The 25,245-nt window shown below is 44.0% G+C and overlaps 1 protein-coding gene across 4 annotated transcripts in view; it reads right to left on the reverse strand.

Moving 5' to 3' along the window:
- Positions 1–5,591: 5,591 nt before the first annotated feature.
- Positions 5,592–25,245, reverse strand: part of hook3 (hook microtubule-tethering protein 3) — a 31,419-nt gene continuing 11,765 nt past the window's right edge. Inside the window, exons 10-24 of one of the 4 annotated variants that reach the window (XM_052555813.1) lie at positions 24,773–24,841; positions 21,511–21,651; positions 21,230–21,431; positions 20,366–20,476; positions 19,667–19,751; positions 19,494–19,563; positions 18,680–18,820; positions 17,481–17,571; positions 11,540–11,574; positions 10,992–11,074; positions 9,069–9,169; positions 8,877–8,981; positions 8,725–8,796; positions 6,993–7,129; positions 5,592–6,529 (exon numbers count right to left, since the gene is read on the reverse strand). In XM_052555813.1, coding sequence (XP_052411773.1) covers positions 6,514–6,529; positions 6,993–7,129; positions 8,725–8,796; positions 8,877–8,981; positions 9,069–9,169; positions 10,992–11,074; positions 11,540–11,574; positions 17,481–17,571; positions 18,680–18,820; positions 19,494–19,563; positions 19,667–19,751; positions 20,366–20,476; positions 21,230–21,431; positions 21,511–21,651; positions 24,773–24,841 — 1,459 coding nt within the window. In that variant the 3' untranslated portion in view covers positions 5,592–6,513. Of the gene's footprint in view, positions 7,130–8,724; positions 8,797–8,876; positions 8,982–9,068; positions 9,170–10,991; positions 11,075–11,539; positions 11,575–12,325; positions 12,409–17,480; positions 17,572–18,679; positions 18,821–19,493; positions 19,564–19,666; positions 19,752–20,365; positions 20,477–21,229; positions 21,432–21,510; positions 21,652–24,772; positions 24,842–25,245 lie in introns of those variants that run through there. The other 3 variants (XM_052555814.1, XM_052555815.1, XR_008153767.1) reach the window with 3 other exon arrangements.

Below are 25,245 nucleotides of genomic sequence, written 5' to 3' on the forward strand. Positions count from 1 at the left end.
GCCGAATGACCCTCAATGAAACCAGCTTCAGTGAATCACCAGAACAGACAGATCAAAACAATCCTGTAAAGAACAAAAAAACCCACTAATGTGACAGAAGACACAGACATGCCAACAGAAGAGTCAAATCTGGAATGATCCGAGATGAGATCACACCTCATTTACAAACCCTTTCAGTTTTACAGACTATATATCTTTATAAAAAGAACAGGACTTCAGAATTCAGCAGCTGCTCACATTCACCACAGACATGTTCCAACTACAGTTAAACCTGAATTAATTAAATGACAATAAGCTTTAATATATATAATAACTATTTCAATTACTTTATTAAAATAATGTTAGTGATTACGTTCATTACTTTTTCCTTTTCTAAAATTCCATAAAAAATTTTCCATTGTCAATCATTTTAAAACATTTAAAGAAGACAGGGTTAACATTACGGTTTGTTACAGTAATAATAAACTTACTCTTATTAATAGTGTTCTACACTGATTGAACTGAACACCTTCACTTTAATTAAGATTCAAATATTTTAGTTTTAAAGCACACACACAAAATCAGACTTTAGCACCTTCTGCTTTAAGATCTCTGAGGTTATATACACATTTAAAACAATAACAACAGTAGTTTAATAGCTTTGTTTTTAAAATCAAATCAAATCAAATCCTTGCATTGACAGGGATCATTTAACAATGCAGTGGAAGAATAAAGAATATGAAGTAGGCTACATAAACCCAAACAGGAGATAAACAGTTATCAAATAAGCATGTGTACTAAATATATTGTCATATATTCTCACTTTTGGATTTAAAATCGCCAAAAATGTAACTTTTGAGGTTTTTGTTGGTAAAAATAAAAATACAAGAACAGCTCAGGTGAAAGAAAGTAACGCAAAAGTACCAATGCATTACTTTCCATTAAAAGTAATTAAGAACTGCAATTAGTTAGGTTTTTAAGGAGTAACACAATATTGTGATGCATTACTTTGAACTTTCCCCAACACTGTACTCAGGTTTAACACATCATCAGTGTGTCTTCTCATCTGTTTGAACACTGTGATGTTTGAGAAGACTCCTGCCTTTCATCTCTGTGTCGTTCAGTGCGTATCGGGAATAAAGCCTGTTATGGATGTCACAGGACTCTTAAAGTCAAAAAGATTTGTACAGAGCTTTTTTATACTGAAAGCAGTGTTATAGAAAATGTCTTAAAGAATTACTGAGCATGATCCTCATCCTCATCATAAGCCACAGATCTGTTCAGACATCATTTAACCCTTTCAGACTCCTCTCCCCTGCACTCGTGATCTGAAACAGACGCTGCTGGTCGAATCCTGCTGAACACAGCGAACACTCTTCAACATAAAGCTTCTTCACAGCGATGCCATACAAGAGACATTTTTGGTTCCACAAAGAACCACCTTTTTATAATCTGAAGAGTCTTCTTTCATAGATCACCGTTTGTGAAACAGCAAGGTTCGTTCCCGGTTACTTAACTGTAACCTTGTTCCCTGAGAAAGCGGAACAAGACGCTACGCTGCTCAGCGTATTGGGAAACGTCTTATTCATGACCAACTGTGAATAATGTGTGTAACACGTCGATAGAATTGACCCGGTGGTAATATAGCCTCGGCTGATGAGGTCACCGGGGCGCACCTGCAACACAGGGCTATAAATAGATAAAAAACAGGTGCATCAACAGGACATTTTGTCTGAACAACAGTCCTGGGACAAATTCAGTACGGCAACGCAGCGCAGCATCTCGTTCCACTTTCTCAGGGAACAAGGTTACAGTCAAGTAACCGAGAATGTTCCCTTTCAAAAGCTTCAGTCGATGCTACACTGCTCAGCGCATTGGGAACGCTAAGGTTGTGCAGGTGTGCTACAAAACCACAAGAAGGGCCTCGGACATTAGCTTGTGATGTTGATTCAAGTACATGAGAGCCCAGAGTAGCATGGACATCCAAACTCTACAATCTTTTGAATGTGTGTGGAGAGGACCAACCTGTTGTAAGGGGGCACCCCTTGCTAAAGCACAAGAGGAGGTGACCCCCCTTGTGGAGTGAGCTCTAAGACCTATAGGCGAAGCTTGACTGCGCGCCTCATAATCCAAAGCAATAGCATCCCTGACCCAGTGAGACATGGTCTGCCTGGTGGCAGCTGCTCCTCTGTTACTACCACCATAACAGACGAACAGCTGCTCCGATTTAAGCTACTGGCTAGTGCTGTGGACGTAAGCCTGAAGAGCACGGACAGGACACAGTCTATAAGATTTCTCCTGCTCCGATGTTGTGAACGACGGAGGCCAGAAAGCCTCTAGAATGACCGGATGTACAGCCGAGAACGGAACCTTAGGCAGGAAATCAGGATGAGGATGCAAAATCACTTTTACCCTCCCTGGGGCAAAGTCTGAGCATGATGGTGAGATGGATAGAGCCTGCATATCCCCAATTCTCTCCAAACAAGTTATTGCCATGAGAAAAAACATTTTAGAGTCAGAAGTTTATCAGACGCTGAATCTAAAGGTTCAAAGGGGGTTTCAATCAGACCCTCGAGAACTGAAGCAAAGTCCCAAGAAGGCATCTTGGTTTTCACTATAGGCCTCAGTCGTCTGGCCCCACCAAGGAAGCGAGAGAGCAGAGGGTGTCTCCCGAGTGGCATCCCGTCAATCAAGGCGTGGCAAGCCGTAAGAGCGAAAGAGTAGCAGGGCATGTGTCTGTTGACCATTTCTCTTGCATGAAGTCCAGAACTGAAGCAATGTGGTAGTTGACTGGATCTTCATTGTGTACCGCACACCACCTGTCAAATACACCCATTTACTAGTGTAACTCTGTCTGGTGGAAGAAGCCTAAGCATTAAGAATGGTATCAATAACATCCGGTGAAAGCCCTGTGTTCCACAGTTGGTACCCTTCAGGGGCCAAACATGAAGATTCCACAGGTTGTGCCTGGGATGGAATTATCGTGCCCCCTGCCTGAGACAGAAGGTCCCTCCTCTCCGGAATCACCCTTGGTGAGCTGTCGAGGAGAGATATTATCTCCCTTGAGCGCTTTGACTGTATGGTTTAAGCCTCGAAGACTGGGCACCCTCCCCCACCCTTCTTGGGAACCAGGATGTATCTGCTGTAATAGCTCGACTCGCTCCTTGGACGAGGAACATGTTCTATGGCCTCTTTGCCCAGAAGAGTCTGTAGCTCTCGAGACAGTACCTGCATCAGCTCCAGTTTCACAGAAGTGGAGACCACGCCATTGAAACATGGAGGATGACTGTTACGGGGCTCCCTACTCCAAAATAACAACAAGATAAGAGCATGAGACGATGTGGCAGTGGAGAAGTCTGTGGCTGGCAGAAAGAGAATGAAACGGTCCACTTCCTTCCATTTTATAGCCTCGTTTCCCCAGCTCGACCAATCAGAATCTGAAGACAGAAAAAAATTAAGAAATGAGCACTACTAATTATTTGAGGACTCTTGGTATGGTGCCCTGAAGCAGTGGACCGGCAGGGGACGTCCGTACTAGCTGCTCTAGAGACCTCCGTAGAGGTAGCTAGCCTCTTAGCACCACTAGTTTCCAGGCATTAACTGAGAGAAGCGCTCGCTGGAGATTGCTACGCCCTGAAACACTGGCAGGGTTGGCAGAACGGTCTCCTGAGGGCACCGAGGAGAGACGGGAACCATGTAATACGGTGCCGATGGCCCCTCCCCTTGAGTGCCGTGAGGGAGGAACTAACGAATGCCTATTCAACGTGTCAAATTAAGCCACAGATGCCTCCCTGTGCTGACTAAAGCTGTTACATAGAACGCCGGAAGGCACGGGACGTTTGCTTAGTCGCACAGGGAGACAAATCTGTGGCTCAACAAAGCTCAGTGCGCATAGAGCCACTAGTGGACGACTGTACTAGCCGCTCTAGGGACCTCCGTAGAGGTAGCGAGTCTTCAGACAGTAACAGAGAAGTGCTCGCAGGAGATCGGGCGAGAGATAGCTTGCAAGCATCTCTTCAACCCGAGGCATCTCCGAATACCCCGGCGACTTTGCATCCACGATAGTTGAAAAAGTCAACATCGAGGGCCCAAAGATGTGGGAAGTATACAGTTTGCTCCATGACTTTGACAGCTCATCATGGAGGTCAGAAACCTATCCTCCAGTTTGAAAATAGCTTAGATGAGCACATAGCATCTTCACTGAGAGCAGTTCACAATCCTCACACTTGCCCAAACCGCGTTCTCTTCCCCGAAACAAACAAAACAATAAACATGTTTATACATTTGTACATGTACGTATACATACATATGTGTATACATAGGATGAGAGAATGGAGGAACACAACACTTACTATTTCGCTGCCTCATCCTACGAATATCTGTAGCTGACGAAAAGAATCTTCCTGACGCACACATGCACAGAATGATCTGAAGACAAAAGACCTGTTGATGACCTGATGCTCCGATGACGTTATCAACCGAGGCTATATTACCACCTGGTGAATTCTATCGACGTATTACACTCATTCATAGCTGGTCAGGAATAAGACGTTTTCCAAAGCGCTGAGCAGTGCAGCATCGACTGAAGCTTTTGAAAGGGAACTTCAGATGTAAAAGGTTTCTTTATCGAACAATTTAGACAAAAACGGTTCTTCTTTGGTCATGGTGAAGCACGTTTGTTTGTGAGAGTCTGGAGTGAGATGAAGCTGGTGTTTAAGACAGGGGTCCGGCATCTCTCACCTGTGCTTTTAACTAAAGCATCAGGAGTGAAGTCGAACCCGTGCTGGAGATCATCAATAAGTGCTTTGTGCTGTCACCAGCTTCAGGTCATTTACAATTTAAATCCAAGAGTTACATAAATGCACACATTGTGAGGCCAGTTTTCCTGAGGCTCAGCCGATCAGAATAATCGTCTTTGAATGACGGCGCCAATTAGTTCAGAGTGTTTTTGAAATGACATCAGTTCTGGACCGGTTCAGAGCGAGGAGGGTGAAAGATGCCGGTGAAACACTTTGGCTAATGTTTCTGTTCTGATCAGTCTGTGATCCAGAGCCTCGAAGAGATGCTCCAGAAACAGAACCAGTAACTTCAGACCCCACAGAGTCCCTCCTGTCCTGTCAAAGGAATAAAACCAGATCTTCACAGTGATGCCATAGAAGAGACAATTGTTATTCCATGAAGAAACATCTTTCTCACCTTTTTACACTGAACAAAACTATAAATGCAACACTTTTGTATGCCTCCATTTTCCATGATCTGAATTAAAAAATCTAAGACTATTTCTATGTACACAAAAGGCCTATTTCTCTCAAATATCGTTCACAAATCTGTCTAAATCTGTGTTAGTGAGCACTTCTCCTTTGCTGAGATAATCCATCCACCTCTCAGATGCTGATCAGACAGCATGATTATTGCACAGGTGTGCCTTAGACTGGTCACAATAAAAGGCCATTCTTAAACGTGTCTTCATGAAACAGGCCTCAGTTGTTGATGATAAGCCTCCTGACGATGATATCAGGAAGAACGATTGTGCAATTGTAGAATTGTAGAGTTTCTCTGCAAATGTTAGATGCTACAGCAAATCAAACAAAAAACAGCCAAGACTTTGACAATATTTTTTTTTTACAAGCTTTATTTACAACTTGAATAACAACTGTACAGTTCTGCAGCGTTGGAAGCACAGATTCATCAACAGAGTGTGAATGGAGACACATTATGAAACGCATCTAACCGCTTCCTCCAGCCGCACACACATACAGTATGTACATATTGTATACAAGCAATATAAAACTTGGCAAATGGAACAAATATTTGCTACTTCAGACGATTGTTCAATCGCACAGATCACGATTGAATGCTGATCACAATTATCAATCAGGTGTTTCTCTGCTCATGGACGGTTGTGTTTGACCTCTGAACTCATGAGAAACACATTCGATCGCCTGTTATAAACCACACAAGAACACTGCTGGAGTAAAATATATACCGTCCGGCAATCGCTGTGCGTTATTACATGAATATTTAGTAACAGCTGAAGAAGAGAAGCAGCAGAGCAGGTTTAAATGTCAGAATATGTACTGCTGTGGTTTGTAACACTATGTCAGAATCATCATCATCATCATCGTCATCATTAAAAGCACTTAACACAAACAGAAGGAGCAGATGCAACACTCTCATTCTCACACTGATTCTACTGAAACACGTCCAGCTTCCAGACACTGAAGGTATGATGATCATAGACTACAGAAAATACTGAATCACTCCACAATGATGCGACTAAAATGAAAACATGTCGGAGTTCATCCGTCTTTAAAAGCGTAAGCGTCCAGCGGCCGAGCTCTCGCCAACAGCATGACTGACAGGCGCGGCCCCGCCCACTTCTGATCAGGAGGACAGCGGTTAACAATCTGTGTTAGTTAGTGTGCAGCGATGGGTTAAACTCAGCAGCATGAGCTCAAATCACGCAGTCATGCAGCCCCGCCCCTGACTTCAGCAGCCCCGCCCCCAATGGCATGCAGCCCCGCCCCCTGCCGGTCATGCTTTAATGTCACTGTGAAAGAGAGAGATTGACAGGTGTCAGTCAGTGATTGACAGCAGCGGTGAGTCTGCATTAAGGCATTGGGAAGGAATCAACAAAACAAGCAACGTAAAGCACCCAATCGCTGGAAGAAACGGCGGAGCAACACACATTTAAATAAACATCTTTTTGGTGCATTCAATGCATAGATATTAATGGAGAATAAAGAGTACAGATGAAAGAATGAAGATGTAACAGCAGCCTAGACCAGTCTAAGAGCAAATAAAACACTGTGTGTCAGTAACAACCCTTAAAATACTGCAAAAAAACTTTGAGTTTGTTCATTCATTAATGCTGATAGGTTAAAGTGGGCGTGTCCGGATACCCCGATTGGTCAGACCAGTGGAGAGGTGGAGCATAATAAGAAAGGTAGGATGGGGGGGTGGAGTCGGCATCCTGATTGGCTGCGGCGAGGGTTGCCATGCCAACGCTCTACCTGGCTGCGGTGGGCTGCACGTGGCCTGGATACGACCGGCGGGTGCTGGTGGCCTGTCTCTGACGCGCCAGGAAGGACTGACCCGAACCTGTGCTGGCCAGCCGGTCCTCAGCCGCCTTCTTCTGCAGCGCCATCCCCTGAACACACACAGATCATGAATTAGCCCTTCATATCTATGACTGTGCTTAGTGTAAGTACACCACCTAGTGCACACTACACCTGTACTTAAGTTGTCCAAAAGCGGTGTGTGATATATCGCCTGCGTTAATGTTGCAATTGTTGTTTTAAGGATATGCAATTTGACATTATTGAGTAGATCTCAAAACCAAACAAAGCACACCTACAGAGTGCACACTTAGTCTAGTGGGTTAGTCTAGTGTGCGCTCTTTTACTGCACGATTCAGTCTGTTAAATGAATTAAGAACGATCACTTATGGGGATAGACAATGTATATATTTATATAATTTCATATAGCTAATCAATATCATACGCAAAATGCAGGTTTTTCTTCTCCAAAAATCAGCATGATCACAAATGTGGCATTGAATTTATAGAACAGTTCAAAAAACAAGAAGTTGGTATTAAAAGATTTAAGTTTTAGACACTATATTGCCTGTTTTGCACCATTTCAACGACACAAATATTTCTCAGTCAATATAGCAGGATCCCCCAAGGCTCGGTGTTGGCCCCTTTATTGTTTTCTCTATATATGCTTCCTTTAGTCTTTTTATTTTTGAAAAGCGTGGCTTGTACTATCATTGCTATGCAGACGATACTCAACTTCATTTGCCCTGAAGCAAAAAAAGCTCTTAGACTCCCTCTGTGCCTGTCTTTTTGATGAAAGTAAAGCAGATATCATTGTGTTGGCTCTTCTGAAGTCCCAGACATTTCTTATTAACATGCTGGCGTTTTATCTTCTTAAGTTAAATAAATACTTGGGTGCCTTATTTGATAGTGGACTTGAATTTGATTTAGTTGGCAAATCATGTTTTTACCAACTAAGAGCGATGGCTAAAGTGAAGACTTTCTTTTAAGCACTTTCTTTTAAGAAACTGCAATTCATGCATTTATTTCTTCTAGAATTGATTATTGTAATTGCAAACATATTACTCCTGTTTTAATGTCTTTACATTGGCTACCAGTCACTTTAGAATTGATTTTAATTTAAGTGAACACTTAGGTCTGCCAACCAGAGTCTGTTAACTGTTCCAAAGTCAAAATTAAAATCCAGGGGTGAACGAGCTTTTGACACAACTGCACCTAAACTTTGGAACCCTTTACCTATCCATATCAGAACTGCACCAACATTACATATCCTTATTTATCTCTTCACTATAGTCTATGAGTTGTGTTGTTGTTAGCTTGGTTTGTATATATACATGTTTTTTTTTTTTTTTATCTTTTTAAAACATTTTTTCAGTACAGTGGTCAACTGTGGACACGGTTTAATTCTTTTGTTGCCCTGTCCATACACTTCTTCTCTGACAGCCAGTTGTGACACGTGTGTTTGAATAAATTAAGTATGCAGTCTGTTGCACAGCTTGTTCATTACTACACAAGCAACACATGACTCCGTGAACTCCTCTGCATGTGCTGCGAGTTTAACGTGCATGAGATGCATCTGTAAATCTGTTGTGACAAAGACGCAAAGATCTTCCTGCAGTTTTTTACCCGAGTAAAAACTTGAGATTAAGATGTAAGGTTGTGTTCTCGTGACAGTGCTGATACACACCATGTTGTACCAGGCAGATACAATCAGTTTCTCCTCCTGGTCTCTCTGAGACTTCGTCTTGTCGTACTCCTTCTGCACACAGAAACAGTACAGTCACATGACCGAGCGTGTGCATGTGTGTTAGTGTGTGTGCGAGTGTGTTAGTGTGTGACCTCGAGTGAGTGAATCATCCTCTCTCGCTCCTGAAGCTGGTTCTTCAGAGCCTGAACCTCAGGAGCAGAACCCTGATTCTGTTTGGGGTCCAGCGTACGAATGACCTGCACACAGAAACTCACAAAATCAACATCGACAGAGCCATCAGCTTTACACACACACACACATGCAGAAGAGTGTGTCAGACGTACACTCTTAGCCTTCTCCAGGTATTTCTTGTATCTCTCCTCCATCTGTTTCATATCTTCATCCTTCTTCTTCAGTGCATCCTCCAGCTCTTCAATCCTCTGAACTGAAACCAATCAACAAGCTCTCGTTTAACCACAATCTGCACAACTCTCACACACACTCACTCATACACTCACTCTCACACACACTCACTCACTCTCATACACACGCACTCACTCAAACGCACATACACACTCACTCAAATCACTCACTTAAATACACTCACTCAAACACTTACTCTTACACACACTCTCACTCTCTCACACAGACACACAAACTCACTCACTCACAAACACACTCACTCTCATTCGCTCTGTCTCACTCACTCACTGTCAGTCTCACACACTCACTCACTCACACACTGACTTTGTCTCACTGACTCACATGCTCACTCACTCTCTCACAGCCTCACACTGACTCACTCACATGCTCACTCACACACACTCACTGTCAGTCTCACACTCACTCACTCTCAATCTCACACTGACTCTTCTCACAGACTCACTCAATCTCACACCCACACTCTCTCTCTCTCTCTCACACACACACACACACACACACACAGTCTGACTAACATGCTCACTCACTCAATCTCAGTCTCACTCACTCACACACTCTCATAGTATCACACTTGCTCACTCACACACTGACTCTGTCTCACACCGACTCACATGCTAACTCACTCACTCTTTCAAACTCTCTCACACACTGACGCACATGCTCACTCTAACACGCTCACTCACTCACTTTTAAACTCTTACTTTTACACACACTCACTCAGACATTCTCAATATCACACTGACTCTTCTCACAGCCTCACTCAATCTCACACACACTCTCTCTCACACACACACACAGTCTGACTAACATGCTCACTCACTCACAGCTTCACATTGACTCACATGTTCACTCACTCAATCTCAGTCTCACACACACTCTCATAGTATCACACTTGCTCACTCACACACTGACTCCGTCTCACACCGACTCACATGCTAACTCACTCACTCTTTCAAACTCACTATCACACAATGACGCACATGCTCACTCTAACATGCTCACTCACTCACTCTTACAGTCTCACTCTTAAACTCACTTTTACACACACACTACACTTTTACACACTCACTCAGACATTCTCAATCTCACACTGACTCTTCTCACAGCCTCACTCAATCTCACACACATACATGCTCACTCACTCACATACTCACTCTCTCACAGCCTCACACTGACTCACATGCTCACTCACTCACTCTTAGTCTCACACTCACACTCTTAAACTCATACACACACTCACTCAGACACTCTCAATCTCACACTGATTCTTCTCACAGCCTTCACTCACTCTTACAGTCTCCAACTCACTTATACTCTTAAACTCACTTATACACACACACACACACACACACACTACACTTTTACACACACTCACTCAGACACTCACTCACTCAAGCCCCTTTAACACAGAAACTCCAGAATATACACTGATAATGTGTCATGTGATTTGTCCCTGGATCATTTGATTGTGGTTCATTCACACTGTCAGTGATTTTCCAGAATCTGTGTGCGCGTTCACACACATCCCATAAAGACACATGACATTATGATGTGACGTGTAATGTGACACGTTTGTTTCACTTAAGCTGGTGAAACAATCTCTCATTTTCAGCGTGGATCGTGAGGAACCACCTGATCTCTGCTTCAATACAGTTTTCACATAATATTCTGCTGCAAATCTGCCTTCAAGACACCCGGTAAAAGAGATGCACAACAACATGTGTCATCACTACAACGTGCAGTGTGAAAGGGGCTTCACTCACTCACACACACACAAACACACACACACACAGTCACATTCTTATATGATCCTCAGTGAGTCTTACTGCTGGAAGTGTGTTTGTTCTCCAGCTCTTCAATTGCTGCGCTCCTCTTCTGAAGCTCATTATTGGCGTCCTTTAATTTGTCCCTGCAGACGAGAACAATTATATTTGTCCCGGGAGCACAGAAGCAGTCATCAGTAGCACAGGTATATTTGTAGAAATAGACAACAATACACTATATGGGCTAGAATTACTGATCTTTCTATTATGCCAAAAATCATTAGCATATTAAGTAAAGATCATGTTCCATGAAGATATTTTGTAAATATTCTACTGTAAATATATCAAAACCTAATTCATTTACAATTTTAAAGATGATTTTCTCAATATTTTTTTTTTTTTTGCTTCCTCAAGATTCCAGATTTTCAAATAGTTTTATCTCAGCTAAATATCGTCCTCCTAACAAACCCTGCATTAATGGAAAGATTATTTATTGTATAAATCTCAATTTCAATAAATGACTGGTTTGTGCTCAAGGGTCACAAAATCTCTGTCATTCATGTCATTCATGAGTCTTATTGACGTCAGAGTAATTTTCTGTTGATACTCACAGATGTTCCTGACACTTCCTCTTCATCAGGACCGTCTGAAGCAGAAGCAGAGAGGTTAGAGTTCATCCAGCGTGTGCACACACACATACACACATGCCTGCACGCACACAGGCGTCACAATGCAATAATGCTCATGTGAAGCACTGCAGCGCCTCCTGCTGTACACCAACGGAACACATCCACATGACACCCTACACAGTGTGCACTTCTTAGTGAGTTGGAGAGGGGTTTTGGGGCACTGCTCATGATGTGTTCGTGTGCCAGTGTCCAGCAGAGGATGCTGAAGAGCTTGTCCACAATCACACATCATCACAAAACACCATCAGCAATTCAACAATCAATACCAGAGCATATAAATGAACAAACGATTACATACTGAGCAAAATGTTCAAATCTGGTTCTAATGAGCAAAACATACAATGTCCATTAAAACAAGATATTCAGTGATTGACAATCAAAGTCCTGTGTGATTGAGACACATCAGATCAACACTTAGCATTCACCAAGCTCTCGTCTCATTCAGCAATAATCCCAGCAGAAACTGTCCAGTAATCAGCAGACGGATCACTCTCCTCTGATCATCAGCTGCAGAATACACACCTGTGTGTGTGTGTGTGTGTGTGTGTGTGCATGCGATAGAGCCCAAAACAGTTGCAGAGCTGTATGATGCCTGACTGTACTCACAGTAGACTGAGAAAGATTTGATGCACAGACAGAAGAGAGCAAAGCCTGTTACAACGACACACAGACGGATGATGGTCAGAATAAAGAAACGGAGACACACACTTCTGATGATGATGATGATGATGATGAAGGCATCACCCTCTGCACGCAGTCAGCCGGATGATCGATGGCACACCTGGATCATGCTACATCATGAGTGACATCACAGAAACAGGTTAGTGAGGACAGGATCACGCCACAGAGACGAGCGTCAGGGTTAGTCAGATTTACAGGGGTCATGACATGAGAAATCAGATTTGCCCTGATCTTTGTAGCATTAAAATATCCTGCAAGCTTCATAGCTTAAAACCTCCTCCTCATCATAAAGAAAGCACTTATTTAATCGAGCTCCAAAAACAGTTCGTTTTGGATCTGAGGGGCAAGATGATGTCATCTGTGTGCAGTCTTTTGCATTAACACGCCTCCAGAGCAAGACATAGACCAATAATCTGCTTCTCACCAGAGGCCCCGCCCACCGGCATTCCCTCGCTAACTGCTGACACTTGATCGCGCTGAATGAGAGTATTGCGTTACATCAAAAGCTAACAGAAATCACTATTACTGTGCTCTCTTGTCTGCCCTGGATACAGTTACAGATAGGAGTCTGTCATCAGGACAAATGCAGTAAAAGAATGTTGCCAGAGGCCTAGAGTGAGCGGAGGCCTAGAGTGAGCCGCTGTCTAGAGTGAGCCACTGTCTAGAGTGAGCCGAGGTCTAGAGTGAGCGGAGGCCTAGAGTGAGCGGAGGCCTAGAGTGAGCGGAGGCCTAGAGGGAGCGGAGGTCTAGAGGGAGCGGAGGCCTAGAGGGAGCGGAGGCCTAGAGGGAGCGGAGGCCTAGAGTGAGCTGCTGTCTAGAGTGAGCGTAGGTTTAGAGTGAGCGGAGGTCTAGAGTGAGCGGAGGTCTAGAGTGAGCGGAGGCCTAGAGTGAGCGGAGGCCTAGAGTGAGCGGAGGCCTAGAGGGAGCGGAGGTCTAGAGGGAGCGGAGGTCTAGAGTGAGCGGAGGTATAGAGTGAGCGGAGGCCTAGAGTGAGCGGAGGCCTAGAGTGAGCGGAGGCCTAGAGTGAGCAGAGGTCTAGAGTGAGCGGAGGCCTAGAGTGAGCCGCTGTCTAGAGTGAGTGGAGGCCTAGAGTGAGCGGAGGCCTAGAGTGAGCCGCTGTCTAGAGTGGAGGCCTAGAGTGAGCGGAGGCCTAGAGTGAGCCGCTGTCTAGAGTGAGCGGAGGCCTAGAGTGAGCCGCTGTCTAGAGTGAGCCGAGGCCTAGAGTGAGCCGAGGCCTAGAGGGAGCGGAGGCCTAGAGGGAGCGGAGGCCTAGAGGGAGCATAGGCCTAGAGGGAGCAGAGGCCTAGAGGGAGCAGAGGTATAGAGTGAGCGGAGGCCTAGAGTGAGCTGCTGTCTAGAGTGAGCGTAGGTTTAGAGGAGGTCTAGAGTGAGCGGAGGCCTAGAGAGAGCGGAGGTCTAGAGAGAGCGGAGGTCTAGAGTGAGCAGAGGTCTAGAGTGAGCAGAGGTCTAGAGTGAGCAGAGGTCTAGAGTGAGCAGAGGTCTAGAGTGAGCGGAGGTCTAGAGTGAGCAGAGGTCTAGAGTGAGCAGAGGTCTAGAGTGAGCAGAGGTCTAGAGTGAGCAGAGGCCTAGAGTGAGCAGAGGCCTAGAGTCAGCCGTTGTCTAGAGTGAGCAGAGGTCTAGAGTGAATGGTGGCCTAGAGTGAGTGAAGGTCAAGAGTGAGCAGAGGCCTAGAGTGAATGGTGGCCTAGAGTGAGTGGAGGTCAAGAGTGAGTGGAGGTCAAGAGTGAGCGGAGGCCTAGAGTGAGTGGAGGTCTAGAGTGATCCGCTGTCTAGAGTGAGCGGAGGCCTAGAGTGAATGGTGGCCTAGAGTGAGTGGAGGTCAAGAGTGAGCGGAGGTCAAGAGTGAGCGGAGGTCAAGAGTGAGTGGAGGTCTAGAGTGAGCGGAGGCCTAGAGTGAGCCGTTGTCTAGAGTGAGCAGAGGCCTAGAGTGAGCCGAGGTCTAGAGTGAGCGGAGGCCTAGAGTGAGCGGAGGCCTAGAGGGAGCGGAGGTCTAGAGGGAGCGGAGGTCTAAAGGGAGCGGAGGTCTAGAGGGAGCGGAGGCCTAGAGTGAGCGGAGGCCTAGAGTGAGCGGAGGCCTAGAGTGAGCTGCTGTCTAGAGTGAGCGTAGGTTTAGAGTGAGCGGAGGTCTAGAGTGAGCGGAGGTCTAGAGTGAGCGGAGGCCTAGAGTGAGCGGAGGCCTAGAGGGAGCGGCCTAGAGTGAGCGGAGGCCTAGAGGGAGCGGAGGTCTAGAGGGAGCGGAGGTATAGAGTGAGCGGAGGCCTAGAGTGAGCAGAGGTCTAGAGTGAGCGGAGGCCTAGAGTGAGCCGCTGTCTAGAGTGAGTGGAGGCCTAGAGTGAGCGGAGGCCTAGAGTGAGCCGCTGTCTAGAGTGGAGGCCTAGAGTGAGCGGAGGCCTAGAGTGAGCCGCTGTCTAGAGTGGAGGCCTAGAGTGAGCGGAGGCCTAGAGTGAGCCGCTGTCTAGAGTGAGCGGAGGCCTAGAGTGAGCCGCTGTCTAGAGTGAGCCGAGGCCTAGAGTGAGCCGAGGCCTAGAGGGAGCGGAGGCCTAGAGGGAGCCGAGGCCTAGAGGGAGCAGAGGCCTAGAGGGAGCAGAGACCTAGAGGGAGCAGAGGCCTAGAGGGAGCGGAGGTCTAGAGTGAGCTGCTGTCTAGAGTGAGCGTAGGTTTAGAGGAGGTCTAGAGTGAGCGGAGGCCTAGAGAGAGCGGAGGTCTAGAGTGAGCAGAGGTCTAGAGTGAGCAGAGGTCTAGAGTGAGCAGAGTTCTAGAGTGAGCAGAGGTCTAGAGTGAGCTGAGGTCTAGAGTGAGCAGAGGTCTAGAGTGAGCAGAGGCCTAGAGTGAGCAGAGGCCTAGAGTCAGCCGTTGTCTAGAGTGAGCAGAGGTCTAGAGTGAATGGTGGCCTAGAGTGAGTGAAGGTCAAGAGTGAGCAGAGGCCTAGAGTGAATGGTGGCCTAGAGTGAGTGGAGGTCAAGAGTGAGTGGAGGTCAAGAGTGAGTGGAGGTCAAGAGTGAGCGGAGGCCTAGAGTGAGTGGAGGTCTAGAGTGATCCGCTGTCTAGAGTGAGCGGAGGCCTAGAGTGAATGGTGGCCTAGAGTGAGTGGAGGTCAAGAGTGAGTGGAGGTCAAGAGTGAGCGGAGGTCAAGAGTGAGTGGAGGTCTAGAGTGAGCGGAGGCCTAGAGTGAGCCGTTGTCTAGAGTGAGCAGAGGCCTAGAGTGAATGGTGACCTAGAGTGAGCCGTTGTCTAGAGTGAGCGGAGGCCTAGAGTGAGCCGCGGTCGAGCAGAGGTGGGCGAGCTTGAGAACAGAGCAGCCAGCAGATTCTACAAAGGAGCTTGCCGCAACCTAATGTGATGACCCTGTGCTGGACTCCACTTCGTCCACAGTGAAAGCCGATCTGGCGATCCACAGTGCAAAATGAAATCCATTTCCTCAGCGACCAGCACTGATCAGCTCAAGGCATGACAATGCGGATATCATCCTCATTTGGAAGGCCAAAGAGTAAAACGCTTTCACAGGGAAACACACAGCATCTATACGACATGGGGGCAGTGGCGATGACAATAATACAACGAGAATAAAAGGTACACCTTCTTTCTTTGCATGAACATTTGGGCATTAGGGCTGGGTTATATATCTAACTATATGATGATGCGCATCTAGTCAGTAAATCTGGTTCCGTGATTAGCGCTAAATCACCATCACCTGCTTTCAAATGGAGTGGCACTTAATAGACAGAGCCGTAGATCACTGTCAAGCTACACAATATGACAAGCTACATAGTGATCTACGGCTCTGTCTATTAAGTGCCACTCCATTTGAAAGCAGGTGATGGTGATTTAGCGCTAATCACGGAACCAGATTTACTGACTAGATGCGCATCATGATTTATCACCCAGCCCTATTGGGTGGCATTATGCAAATCTTCCCACATCGTGACGTAGAGATGTAGGGGCGTGTTTGAACGAGATTTTTTAGGGGGGTGTGGATAAGTCTTAACTTTTATAAAGAATATCTCTTTGGATTTGAGACTTTAGTCTTTGCAACTTTACAGATCTTCTTGTTCTCCAGCTGGATCTTCTTGAGCTTGTAACACTCCAAAGAGAAAGGAAAAATCGCAATCGCATCATATGACCCCTTTAAAAGACACGCCCCTTAAAACAGACGGTTTTAAACAGAGGGGCAGCATGAGGGTTGAAAATAATTATTTTTACATAGATTTACTTTTGTGTGTGTGTGCGAAAAAACTTTATTAACATTATAAGTAAACCTCAAGGAATATGTTAAAATAATATAAATCCATGTCATGTCCCCTTTAAATGTGCTGTCAACAGAGAGCACGACAAACATCATGCTGGAGAGAGAAGACATGCAGAGAGAAGGAACCGGTGACTGTGCTTCTGCTGATCATACAGCACACCGAAATCCAGTGTGAACATACGAGAAGAGCTTGTGTGTGTGTCACTGATCACGTGAACGTGTGTCACTATCTTGAGTTTGATGAAGATGCTAGGATCACGCTCAAGTGCTGAATGAAACCTGAAGACCTTCAGGACAAACACACGCTCCTCTCCTCTCAGTCAGACGAACGAAGATCTGCTGCAGCTCTGGATGATCTACAGGATCTTTCTGCACTGCTCTCTCTGAGACACTGCTAGTTAACTACGTCTATCGAATCATTGAGTTTTATCACACATCACATTTCATCTCTATTTGGACTGGAGTGTGAATCTACTGGAATCTTATGATCACAACCCAATTCCAAAACTATTCTTGATCTGCAAAGTCTTATTAATTAATGAGTTTACTGAATCTTTTTATGTATTTTTGTTGAATTGCCTAAATGATTGTAAGTAAATAATCCAAACAACCGTTTGTGAAGTTTTGTCTTTTCCTTAAGACGACTGACTGTGATAACATCAATTTCACATCATAAGATCATTCAGAGATGCAGTGTTTTTTTAACGAGCTCAAAGTATGCTTTTTATCTGATATGAGCAGCTCAGGTTTGTAGGACTCTTCTCGTTTGTGAATATCTGCTGCTTTGGTCTCTTCAGGATTTTCATGTTGGCAGAGTGAAAATAGTGAAATAGTTTCTGAACTGCGGTGATGAGCTGTGATCACGATCTTACGGCTCTATCACATTCAGATCAACAGATTAAACACTGGACTCACATCATCTTCTGCTTTGGATCCGTGTTCCTGAAGAGACTTCTGCAGCTCCTCCACCTGAGACTGACCCTCCAGCAGCCTCTGGTTCACCAGCCTACACACACACACACACACACACACACACACACACACACACACACACACACACACACACACACACACACACACACACACACACACAGAGTTCAGGTTGTCTGAGCACAGAACAGCTTTACTCAGGATCCATTAGTTCAAGTTCAAGTTCAATTTATTTGTATAGCGCATTTACAACAGCCTCCTGGCTGACCAAAGTGCTTTACATAAGAGCAAGAATATTACACATACATAAAAAAATAAATAAATAAATAAATAAATTATTCATTTCAGGGTGTGTAGAACCTTTTGAGAGAGAAATTCAAGCACTTTTCAATGACTCAAGCATTCACCATTATAACCTGTAGATGGCAGCAGAGGAGCACTTACTGGCTCAGTCATTTTCAATTTTTCCTTTATATTTTGAAATGATGAAATCACTATTACAAAATATCAAAATCATCAAGAAATCGGATTCTGTCAGTTTTGCACTCTTTTGTGTATGAAGTAAAAGTCAAAAAGTAACAGTTTGTGAAACCCATCACTGAAGATGTTGGTCAGTTCCATTAAATACTATAGAATAATAATGCTACATTTAATAAGAGTACGATATATACATGTTCTTCTTAAAAATTATATTTTGCACATTACTGTTGTTAATAAAATACATTTTGTAAGCTCCCCAACCAGATCTGGCTCTACGGCTCTAAGCACCCTCAGTTAAAACTCTATTAATGTAATTTTATTGCAGATTTGGCAGACGGTGCATTATGGTTTGTGCTCTGGAGTTTGATTTCTGTTGGTTTTGTTCAGGTTTTGTGTTCAGCACGAATCGTCTCATTATAACCCAGTGTTGATGCCTTGTGCAGTGTACAGAACTTTAATCATAGTATCATATCTTTTTAAGATCGCATTGAATTAAGATGAGTGACAGCTTTTCTTTTTTTACCGATTGTGAACGGAGTGCTCTTTGCGCCATAGCAATGGATGCCACTATATATATATATATGTGTGTGTGTGTGTGTGTGTGTGTGTGTGAGTGAGTGACTGTTTGTGTGTGTGCCTGCGAATGAGAGAATGTTTGTGTGTGTGTGTGTGTGTGCGTGTGTGTGTGTGAGAGTGTGTGTGACCTGTTCTCCGTCTCCAGCTCGTTCTTCCTGCTGTTGGCGTCCTCCAGTAGACTCTGCAGCAGAGCGATCTGTTCGTTATCGGATCCCTCCTGAGCCAGCTTCAGCATCTTGTTCTCATGCTGCAGGCGAATCAGACGCTCCCTGAGAAGACAACACTAGTCAGGACAGGAACAGGAGCTCACCAGACCACGATTACCTCAGCTGTTAGACGTCCAACAAACATCAGAAGAAACTCAAAACTGATTTATAGTGCTGAGTTATAAAACAGAGTACAGATACAGTCTGAGCTGCTGGAGTCTCAGAGAGAGAGAGTGTGTGAGAGAGTGAGTGTGTGGGAGTGAGAGTGAGTGTGTGTGAGAGAGAGAGTGAGTGAGTGTGAGTGAGTGTGTGTGTGTGTGTGTGTGAGAGAGTGTGTGTGAGTGAGTGGGAGAGAGAGTGAGTGAGTGAGTGAGTGGGAGAGTGTGTGTGTGTGTGTGTGTGAGAGAGTGTGTGTGAGTGAGTGGGAGAGAGAGTGAGAGAGAGAGTGAGAGAGAGAGAGAGAGAGAGAGTGAGTGAGTGTGAGTGTGTGTGTGAGAGAGTGTGTGTGAGTGAGTGGGAGAGAGAGTGAGAGAGTGTGAGTGAGTGTGAGTGTGTGTGTGTGTGTGAGAGAGTGAGTGTGTGAGTGAGTGGGAGAGAGAGAGTGAGTGAGTGTGTGTGTGTGTGAGTGTGTGTGTGTGTGAGAGAGTGAGTGTGTGAGTGAGTGGGAGAGAGAGAGAGAGTGAGTGAGTGTGTGTGTGTGAGTGTGTGTGTGAGAGAGTGTGTGTATTTCTCCTACCGAATCTCTGGTGTGACGATCTCAGCAGCCAGCGAATCAGACGGCTCGTTACTGCTGAGTGGCACCAAACCTGATGATCAGCACATATCATTATACACAAACAATTCTGATGAGTTAAAAACAAAGATATCCTGTATAAAACTGAGTCACTGTATGGAGTTTAAAGCAGTTACCTGATGTCAGCTGAGACTCTTGAGCTTTAACACACCTCAGCTCCTCAATCGTCTCCTTCAGAGAGTCTCGCTCCGTCCTCAAGCGCTACACACACACACACACACACACGGTCATGTCATCAGTTTCATTCTTGCATGTTATTTCACATTACAATTCTAATTTATGTATTAATGTATAAGTATACCCTCTGCTAATGAAGTCCATTCAAAACTTGACTAATCACAACCAACATCTGATTTATTTAGTCATTTACTGATAAACAGAATTGTTGTGTGTGTGTGTGTGTGTGTGTGTGTGTGTGTGTGTGTGTGTCTGATGAATATGTGTGCGTGGGATTTTAGCAAATTAGGCTAAAGTGTTAATTATGTGTAAAAGACTTCATTTGTGAATTGACATCTGATCTGGCAGCTTGTGTTTAACATTCACATGCTTCATTTAAAAGACAATTAATAATCAGCATCAATGTTCTCTGACCTCATCACTAAACATTATAACAAGAACTCTCTTATTTTGCTGTTTATCTCTGTGAAGCTGCTTTGAAACAAAGCGCTAAAGAAATAAATGTGACACATTGAGCCTCATTAATGACACATTCATAAACATAAGAGTAAATTCTGAGTAATTCACACATAAAACAGACTTCCATTGAGAATACAAACACTTTCACTTCACTATCATTACATCAGCCTCTTTCTTACATCTTTCTCCTTCTGAAGAGAGTCCACTTTCTCCTTGACTCGTTTATACTCAAACTCCATCTTGTCTGCTTTCTTGGACTCCTCCGAGAGCTTGTTCTGAAGCTCCACCACCTGGAAACACCAGAGGGACGGGTCAGAGGGGTCAGAGGTGAGCGCTCAGGACCGTGTGAGGGTCAGTGCGGTGTCTGTGAAGAGACCAAGCTTATCCGAGACCTGAGTTACTCTGTTCTCATTTAGTCTTAGTGCTTTTTAGTTATACGTGTAGTCAGCCTGTCCTGATTAGTCATGTTTCAGTTGTGAATGTTAGTCTAGTTTTTGTCCATTAAAACTCCTAAAATCTCAGTTGGTCATGAGAAGGTTTGAGAAACACAGACAGACAGCATTACAGCATCACTGAGCAGAATATAAGATCACTAAACTCAAGCGGTCATGTCTGATGATGTTTCAGACCATCAGCACTCGTTCCACAGCGTAATAAAGAGTGGATCTGAATACGGTTGCCAGGTTGGTAAGACAAATAAAGAATAAGAGAGAAGCTGGGGGATTTCAACCCTTGACATCTGGCAACCACAAACTCGTCTAGATTGGTCTAGATACAGTGAGCTTTTATTATTTCAACTACATATTAATCTTTTTTTTGGCCAACGATGTGGATATCTGATAAAGGATGTGTCTATCTGGTCTCTGAAACCATGTGTGTGCGTGTGTGTGTGTGTGTGTGTGTGAGAGAGAGAGAGCAGAGATGCACCTGTCTCTTGTATGTCTCCAGCTGTGCTCAGTGTGTGTGTGTGTGTGTGTGTGTGCGCACCTGTCTCTTGTATGTCTCCAGCTGTGCTCAGTGTGTGTGTGTGTGTGTGTGTGCACCTGTCTCTTGTATGTCTCCAGCTGTGCTCGAGCGGCGTGGGCCTTGCGCAGATCTTCTTCCAGTGTTACAGTGTTCTGCATGTAGCTGGTGTTCTTCTCCTCCAGCAGCTTCACCTGCCGCCTCAGATCACCCAGATCCTCCAGCTTCTTCTTATACACCTCCACCTGCGCCTCCAGCTTCGACACCTTATCAGACGAGTGCCTGACACACACACACACACACACACGTTCGTGACTCTGGCTCTGCGCTGGTTCTCTGTGAGCTCAGGTCTGTCTCTCACCTCAGCACGTCCATCTCATCTTTGAGCGACTGCGCCTCCTCGGCCAGAGAGGTCAGCTCCTCATTCTGACCTCTGACCTCCATCAGCTCCTTCTCCAGCTCCTCGCAGCGGATGCGGTAATCGTCTTTAGCCGCCTCCAATCTGACACACACACACAATAACATGCTGTCAATCACACACCTGATCATCTCAGATATATTCACATCAGTATTTCACAACATCACACTGAAGCTAAATGAACATCACTATATGGACAGAAGTATTGGAACCCCCTTCTTTAGAACAGATAAAGGCACTTCCAAAACTGTGGAAATGAAGATGGAAACATAATTCATGTATTTAAAACTTGTATTTGCGTCAGTGTTTGGCTGGAGGTCTGTGTTTAAAGTCACAGCAGACCACTCAAGTTCTTCCACACTGACTCGATCAATCACTTCTTTCTGAAGCTTGTCTTACACACAGAGCCATTGTCAGGATAGAATATAAGACTCCTGTCCAAACCATTGCTGTGAAATCAGAAGCACACAGTTCACTAGAATATCATCATATGCTTCAACATTAAGATTTTAACTGATGGAAATGACTAAAGTAGTCAAAGCTGCTCATTAGAAGGGGTGCCAATACTTTTGGCAATATAGTATCACACACTGGAACCAACAAAAAAAGTCTCAAAATGTAAATAAATAAATAAATAAATAAATAAATTTATATAAATACAGGGCTCGATATTAAGCTTTTACATGTTCCTTTGGACAAGTAAATCAGTCATTCACTTGTCAGAGTAAAAAAGTTACTTGTCCGGGGAAATAAAAGTTTTTTTTTTGTATTATTATTCATTGATTAATTTTTATTCTGAAGCAATAGCACATGTGTAATTTTTTTTTTAGCCCGATTAAAAGTACATGTCACCATTTACGTCAAATTCTTCAATACATTAAGTAAGCATATTAACACACTATATATGGTTGTTACTATCCAATGGAAATCAGTAACAAACTCCAGAGGAAACACAGAAGCTGGATCGAAAGTGCCATTTAGATGTTTTTTATTTATTTTAGTCATTAAGCAGATGCTTTTATCCAGAGCAACTTACAAATGAGGACAATAGAAATGTATTTACTCAGAATTTTTAATGAAGATAAGAGGTTCCATAAATGCATTTATTGCAAATGCATAAATAATGTTATTAGATTAATGTTTTACTTTTTTGACATACAATTAAGAAATGTTGGAAAAATGCAATCATATTTTTAAATATTAATTTAAACCACCAGTAGGCAAGTCACTGTCTTAAGTGAATCATAGATTCAACTGATTAATTCAAACGGCTGATTCATTCAATAATTGAGCAATTGACTGTCTTTATAAATGGCTCACTGAATCATTGACTCATTCAAAAAATCCTGAATCATTCAGTAATGAAAGACTGTTGTGTGTTGCTCCGGGATGCGTGACTGTTCTGCTTTGGCTTAGTTTAGTATTTTCGTTAGCGAAATGGAGCAAAGACAACTCATGATCAGTCTAAAATGTAAGTCTGTTGTAAATATTATTTATTTAACTAAAGTTGTATAAAATCAATATCAAATTTTCAATCATGCTGAAAGTTTGGAAAAAATGACTGAATGATGTCTTGTGATGTTGCATATATAGAATATTTATCTTTTTTCTACCGCAGTATACTTGTTCATGTTGGATTCTTTGTGTGTGCTGTTGATTTCTCTGAGTCAGTCCGACTGCACGAGCCTCAACTGACAACAACACCTTGCTACTGGGGTTCCTCAAGGCTCAGTACTTGGACCACTTCTCTTCTCCATCTACATGACATCATTAGGATCTGTCATTCAGAAGCATGGCTTTTCTTATCACTGCTACACTGATGACACCCAACTCTACTTCTAATTCCAGACAGATGACCCGGTAGCTGCTCGCATTTCAGCCTGTCTGAGTGACATTTCTAGCTGGATGAATGACCATCACCTTCAGCTTAACCTTACAAAGACTGAACTCCTGGTGATTCCAGCTAACCCATTGTTTCATCACAACTTCTCTATACAGCTGGGCTCGTCAACCATAACTCCTTCGAGGACAGCCAGAAACCTAGGAGTTGTGATGGATCATCAGTTAAGCTTCACTGACCACATTGCTACAACGACCCAGTCCTGCAGGTTTGCCATATACAACATTAGGAAGATTAGACCCTTCCTGTCAGAGCAAGCCACCCAACTTTTATCCAGAATGCAGCAGCGAGGGTTGCCTTCAATGAACCAAAAAAAGCTCATGTTACTCCTCTCCTCATCAGGTTACACTGGCTACCAGCAGCCGCTTGCATCAAATTCAAGGTACTGATGCTTGCCTACAAGACGACCACTGGCACGGCACCAACATACCTAAACTCACTGGTTAAATCTTATGTGCCCTCCAGAAGTTTAAGTTCTGCAAGTGAATGGTGCCTTGTGGTGCAAAATCACTCTCACAGATCTTTTCCTGGACTGTGTCCAGCTGCTGGAATGACCTCCAGATCTCAATTCGTACAGCGAGTCTTTACTCATTTTTAAAAAACATCTAAAAAGACACTTATTTTTCGCCAGCATTTAACCAACTAATATTAGCACTTACCTTTTCTTTTCTTGTCTTTCATATTAATATATATATATATATATATATATATAAAAACCTAGCTGTGTGTTCTGTAGTAGACTAACTGAGACTCGTCACGACACTTGTATACTGTTGCTGTTCTCTTGTTGTTCTCATTTCTAAGTCACTTTGGATAAAAGCATCTGCTAAATGATTAAATGTAAATGTAACTGATGCGACCTTGATATGGTCACTACATCATCCGTTATTAGTCACCGTTTACACTGAAAGTAATAAAATCTGAATCATCATCTGAATCTCACCTTAGTTTTGGTGCCGTCCTAGTTATTGTTATTAAAATTTTAATCAGGTAACTTCTCCGGTCAGGTAAGTACAATTCTCTTTCATTTGCCCCTTCACAAAATCCACTTGTCCCGGACAAGCATTAATGTCGAGCCCTGATATATATACGTTTTTACCTTACAATAATGAAAATTACATTTTTGATCTAGTTCACGAAGATGTCATTTTTAAATGTACAAATCTTAATAAAGTTTTCCTGAGATGGAGATGAAAGCCTGTGATTCCCGTGATCTAACGAGCGACAGAATGAGTGTGTGAAGTACAGCTCAGTGCCAGAGATCCCGAAGCCCTTTGTGAGGCGACCCCGTGATGATATGTGTACCTCCACTGGAGCCGAGACGGCAGAGACACACACTGCCAGCTCAGCGGAGACTCGTCCAGAGCGCTCGTCCTGTCATTACACAGCACACAGGCCGGTCATCACAGCGCTGACCCCACAGCAGATCAGCAGAAGCACAGGACTGAAGCGCACCGACACAGGACACGCGCTCAAGGAAGACATCTCAGGGCCAGGTTTAATAAACAGGGCAGATTGTATTAAAGAACACCGACCCAACACTCATTTACAGATCGACCTATACCCAGCACTAGCAGATGCTCATCAGGGGCACAGCCACTAAACAGTTAATGCCACTAATACCAGTTATTTAATCTGAATACTCTCTTCACATAAATGCATATTCAATAACTGTCCAGTCTCCTAATGTTTATTTCAAATCAATAATGCACTGCTTTAATAACAATGAAACCGTGTGTAAGATTAGAGCTAACAGGCTTTTAATCTTCAGAGCTCTG

This window comes from Carassius gibelio, chromosome B5, assembly GCF_023724105.1.
Source record: "Carassius gibelio isolate Cgi1373 ecotype wild population from Czech Republic chromosome B5, carGib1.2-hapl.c, whole genome shotgun sequence".
NCBI classification, from domain to species: domain Eukaryota; kingdom Metazoa; phylum Chordata; class Actinopteri; order Cypriniformes; family Cyprinidae; genus Carassius; species Carassius gibelio.